Raw genomic sequence first — 6,000 nt, 5'->3', positions numbered from 1 at the left:
TTTTGCCGCTGCGGAAATGCTTAAAAAATGCATCGTGGGCACACAGCCTAAGGGGACAAAAAGGAAAAAGTATAATCTGAACCTTCAAATCACCCCTGCCCCTCTATGACCCATTTTAAAATAAAACATATGGGCGTTACTTCTGTAAAAGTCCAATCAAAATATAAAAATAATTTACCTGATCAGTGAACGGCATAAAAACAAAAACCCTCATATGGCTGTATTGACAGAAAGATAAAGTTACTGCTCTTAGAAGAATAAGAAAAATGCAGAGATGGGAAATAACACGGTCAGGAAGGGGTTAAATTCTGCCACTTCTATAGAAAATTGAACCCATTTCGCTGACTGCCTTCAATGGCAGCCAAATAAGGCAGAGGGTTAGAGGAATACTGACCTTATATTGTAGACTTCTAGGATGCTTAAGAAGTGGACATTCCCTTTAAGCTACATTGTGCAGACAAAGCCATGGCAGTGTAGAAGGCCGACAAGATCTCAGTGGAAAGGCTGCAGGTTTGCGTCTGCATTAGGCAAGTTATAGAGGTAGAAGTGTTGGGACCTTGTTGCTGTGCAGGTAGAATCTGGAGCCTCGGCCCCGTCCTGCGTAGCCCATACTACAGGGAGGAGCAGCGCCATGTGTAGTAATCTGAGCAGGATAGTCAGTGTTCAGCCAGCACTGATGGAGACTGACACCCCAACTCATTACCCAATACATGACAGTCTTAAAGAACCTCTCCCATCAGAGCTTATCCTCTTAATATATTGTAATTATATAGGACTGTGTACTAACAATTGCTCACTTTACCTTTCTATCCAGTAAATTCTTTTCTATGTAGAAACAGGAAGCCTCTTCCCTGCAAAAATCATTCTCCTCTTCACCTCCTGACCCAGCTGCTCCCTCCTCCTCTGCAGGGACTTATGACTCATGCAGGAAAAGTTCACCTTGTGTTAACATAGAGATTAGAAGGATTCAGCTAGTCAGTTTTTAATCACATCTCTTTTCCATTAGGTAAATGACAATAAGCTGGGTAGAAAGGCAAAATGAGCAATTGTAAGTACACAGTGCTATATAATATGATGACTGCAATATATAGAGAATAAAAACTGATGGGAGAGATTCTTTAAAGATGGGTGGGCAAAAGTAAAAGCAAAGTTTATTATGAGGTGGACTCCACTTAACACTTCTGGTGAGGCGCACCATAGTGATGGGGTGCACTTAATTTATGGAAAGTTGTGACTCAGGTGGCTTCACCATGCTCCGTCCACTTGGCAGAGCTGGAGTGAAAGTGCTTAAATAAATAAATATATATATATTGAGTGCAAGGGATAATTTTATTTAATTGAACACGATGACAAAATCCCAAACCGACCCAAATTCATCTTCAAAAAGGCACGTAACCTAGGATCAATTATAGCCCCCACAGTAAGGATACACACCAGTTCTCAAAAACCTCAAACCCCATTCCATCAAAAACTAAAAGGCTTCTTTCCATGCAAACAATGTAAGACATGCAAAACCCTAAACACACCAAAACAACACACCGTCAGCCACCAAAAAGAAATATACCCCATCACAGATTTTATAACATGCAACACCACAGGGGTCATATACGGGCTATATTGCCCATGTGGCAAATTATATATAGGCAGAACAAAAAGACCTATGAACATCAGGATCAACGAACATTTAAGGAACATCAAAAATAAATACATGGGCCACCCTCTCTCAAAACACTTTATAAAAAAACACAATGGGTCAATAAAAGGAATTAAAATAGTAGGTATACAAATCGTCCACAAGAACTGGAGACAAGGAGATTTTATTATGAGCATGTCCAGGAAAGAAAGTGAGTGGATTTTTAAACTGAACACCTTAAGACCAAGAGGATTGAACAGCGAAATAGAGCTCTTTGCATTTAATGACTAACAAATTGACCTATGACGTCACCAGCCCTGCATATATAAGGACACCATTTGACTGGGTTAAGCCATCCCTGAGGAAGACAGCCGCAGTTGTTGAAACGCGTCGGTCTGACCCTTAACACAGCTAAAGAGGCGCCCACAGGCCTCCGTACCTTGTGCACGCTGCACGCCACGTGACCCCACGTCACGCTGCCCCCCTCTCGTGCGCTCTCCACATACTCTCTCTCTCCTCCTCCTACCCGGAAGTAGCGAGCACGCGGCAGTCACCGGCCAGGACTCCGCTCTCGCTCCGGACCTCGACCACCCCCAGATGGTGAAGCCCTCTACAGACCGTAAGTAACAACGGGCCCCTGCCCCACCAAGTCCATACTGTACGCAGCTGACCCTTTAACGGTTTTTCCCTGTTCCCCGCAGTACTTGCTATCAACCCCTTCAGTTGGGCTCTGCACCAGCCACCCTCCCTATTGCTGAATCTGGCACCCACTGTTTCCAGCCAGAGCCTCCTGGTGCACCCAACATAGGAAAACATAAGCCTCCTACTGTATCCTATCTCTGGTTACCTCTGACATAACTATAGCCTCCTACTACAGCACCCTGCTGTATCTACATTATGGAGACCTGAACCAGCATCTACTATTGACACCCTAATCCCTACGAAGCAGGTAAATCACAATCTCTGGGTAAAAACTGGAGGCTACAGCCACAATCCAGTGATACCTTAACAGATACACCCCCTCCCCCTCCCTACAGATCTCTATACAGGGAACAGAGGCATTACATGCTAGTACAAGCCTCTTGCTGCATCCTACTTCTGACCTCCTCGTGCTACCTCCACTCAACAAGGGACCAGGACTACTACCTCCAGCTCATTCTAAGACGTCCCTGGATGCCCCTTGTACCTACCAACAGGTAACCCCAAAACTCTTGTCTCCAAGGCTTGTACCACAGCTACATCAGTTAATTTATGATCTATCCCTATTCCTTCCCCCTGCAGATCTAACTCAGATCATCAACCCACAGCCGTGTGTGACATATCCTCTACCTCTCTCCAAGAAGGACCAGGACCGATACCTCCTAGTCATCCAAAATAATCAGGACACCCCCCGCTACCCTCTAGAAGGTAACTAATCCAAAACTACCCTCTTTGAACCCCGTACCTTAACCCTTGAGCCCTGCACCCTATTCTTAATACTTGTCTCCTCTCACTCCCTATAGTACTGCTCCGGTGAATCCAGTATTATCCACACAGCCTGCTGACTGTCATACCAGTAGCAGTGCTACTGTGGATCAACAGCTAACTACTACCACAGTCTATTGAGTACCATACCAAGAACAGGTAACTCACGACCCAACTCAGAGTCCAGCAGAGACATCTCTGTCGAGTTCCACCCCCACTTATCCATACATTTTTTTGTGTACCCCACTCTAGGTACCCCTCGTCCTCCCTCCCAGGCACCAACACGTGCCACCAGTGAACCTCCATACCCCATACGAGGCACCAGTATCAGGTAACCACAGACAAACAGATACCTACCCCTTCCCCCATCGCTCATTAGTATACCATATTTATACATTCCTATTCTATCCCACCAGGTCTACAAGCCTTTGCCTCCTTATACATCTACTGCAACCGAACATCCTCAGACTACGAGGGAAAAAGGCCTATTTTTATCAATCAGTGATTACCTTGTATCAGTGGACACCGATCTATTTATCGATTTTATAACTTTTAATACTTTTAATAACTATTCTTATATCCGACCCAGTGACCTCACTGAGTCTGAATCATTTTAACTAGCTATTTTTAAGCACATGTTCGATTAAATAAAATTATCCCTTGCACTCAAAATCTCTCGTGCCGTCCTTCTGTTCACTACCACTAGCGCAAATTTACTTCTTCTCGGCTATATCAACACTTATTTGGACAACCCTGGTTCCCTGTCCACAAATTTGCTGCCACTAGTAGTGACGAGCCCACAGCGCCTCCTGTACCCATATACTAACCAATTATATATATATATATATTATATAAAAAAATTAACATCTAGTTGCATAAAAGTTTTGACCTGTCAGAGTTCTGCTAGAAATCTATTAAACCCCTTGATGAATTGGGGCCAGATCGGCCGTTACCTTTAGAAACCACTTACCGGCACCTGATAGTTGTGCACGATCTCTGGACAACAGCGCAGCATTAACATCACCGTTCTCCTGGTCACTGTAGATCACGGTCGCCATTATAGTCAGATTCTGCAGGCAAAATATAAGAATGAGCCACGTTTCATTTTAGAACACACCAACAAGTAGTGTCCTCCTCACCAACCCCTGGACAATCTCCTGACACCACAACTCAGGAATATTAGAGGAGCCCTTCATAATGCTGGTCCTTGTCAGGAGGAGTATAGCGTGAGCTCAGGAGAGGAAGCCATTCCTGGTAAGCAGGTGCCCAGTGTTATAGCGATGATCCTCCTACAGATGCCAGGACCAGAGAATAGAGGACTGTGCCTCCAACCACAGCAACAACCCATTACAGGAACCGGACAGATCCATAGAGCCATGAGCAGCACTGATCAGTAGCCATGTCTACACTGCAGCAATTACCCATTACAGGGACCTGACAGATCCATAGTGCTATGAGCAGCACTGATCAGCAGCCATGTCTACACTGCAGCAATTACCCATTACAGGGACCTGACAGATCCATAGTGCTATGAGCAGCACTGATCAGCCGCCATGTCTACACTGCAGCAATTACCCATTACAGGGTCCTGACAGATCCATAGGGCTATGAGCTGCACTGATCAGGAGCCATGTGTACACTGCAGCAATTGCCCATTACAGGGACCTGACAGATCCATAGTGCTATGAGAAGCACTGATCAGCAGCCATGTCTACACTGCAGCAATTACCCATTACAGGGTCCTGACAGATCCATAGTGCTATGAGCAGCACTGATCAGCAGCCATGTCTACACTGCAGCAATTACCCATTACAGGGACCTGACAGATCCATAGTGCTATGAGCAGCACTGATCAGTAGCCATGTCTAGACTGCAGCAATTACCCATTACAGGGTCCTGACAGATCCATTCTGCTATGAGCAGCACTGAGCAGCAGCCATGTCTACACTGCAGCAATTACCCATTACAGGGACCTGACAGATCCATAGTGCTATGAGCAGCACTGATCAGCCACCATGTCTACACTGCAGCAATTACCCATTACAGGGTCTTGATCGATCCATAGTGCTATGAGCAGCACTGATCAGCAGCCATATCTACACTGCAGCAATTACCCATTACAGGGTCCTGACAGATCCATAGTGCTATGAGCAGCACTGATCAGCAGCCATGTCTACACTGCAGCAATTACCATTACAGGGTCCTGACAGATCCATAGTGCTATGAGCAGCACTGATCAGCCGCCATGTCTACACTGCAGCAATTACCCATTACAGGGTCCTGACAGATCCATTCTGCTATGAGCAGCACTGATCAGCAGCCATGTCTACACTGCAGCAATTACCCATTACAGGGTCCTGACAGATCCATTCTGCTATGAGCAGCACTGATCAGTAGCCATGTCTACACTGCAGCAATTACCCATTACAGGGTCCTGACAGATCCATAGTGCTATGAGCAGCACTGATCAGCAGCCATGTCTACACTGCAGCAATTACCCATTACAGGGACCTGACAGATCCATAGTGCTATGAGCAGCACTGATCAGCCGCCATGTCTACACTGCAGCAATTACCCATTACAGGGTCCTGACAGATAACATACAACATAAAAAAAATTTTTTATGGGCATCATAAACACCCTTTAAAAAAATTTGTGGGTGTTGCATCACGGACCACGGTCACCCTGGTGATATGGTGGTGGATGATGAGGAGAAGGAGGAGGACAAGAGCAAATAGCCACCAAAATCAGGAAGCGTATACCCATGTGTGGGTGTGAAAAGGTGCATGTGAATACACCTCCCAAAAAAAAGACACTGGATTTGAGTTTATGTTACGCTGCTTTCATACTGTGGTGTTGAGAAGTCTGGCCCAATCCAGCCCTTGTTCATTATTAGAAGAGAC

The 6,000-nt window shown here is 45.5% G+C and overlaps 1 protein-coding gene across 1 annotated transcript in view; it reads left to right on the top strand.

Annotated features, from left to right (window-relative positions):
• The first annotated feature begins 2,230 nt into the window (after nt 1-2,230).
• The window catches only part of LOC141220801 (striatin-interacting protein 2-like), a 61,339-nt gene continuing 57,569 nt past the window's right edge, over nt 2,231-6,000 (top strand). The window contains exons 1-2 of the mRNA XM_073666406.1: nt 2,231-2,252; nt 2,915-3,040. Of these exons, the coding sequence (XP_073522507.1) occupies nt 2,231-2,252; nt 2,915-3,040 (148 nt within the window). The remainder of the gene's footprint in view (nt 2,253-2,914; nt 3,041-6,000) is intronic.

Source organism: Phyllobates terribilis, unplaced genomic scaffold (genome assembly GCF_046119375.1).
Source record: "Phyllobates terribilis strain yellow unplaced genomic scaffold, ASM4611937v1 Scaffold_303__1_contigs__length_2303217, whole genome shotgun sequence".
Lineage (NCBI taxonomy): Eukaryota > Metazoa > Chordata > Amphibia > Anura > Dendrobatidae > Phyllobates > Phyllobates terribilis.
The sequence above is the reverse complement of the archived record's forward strand: the minus strand, read 5'-3'. Positions and strand labels throughout refer to the sequence as shown.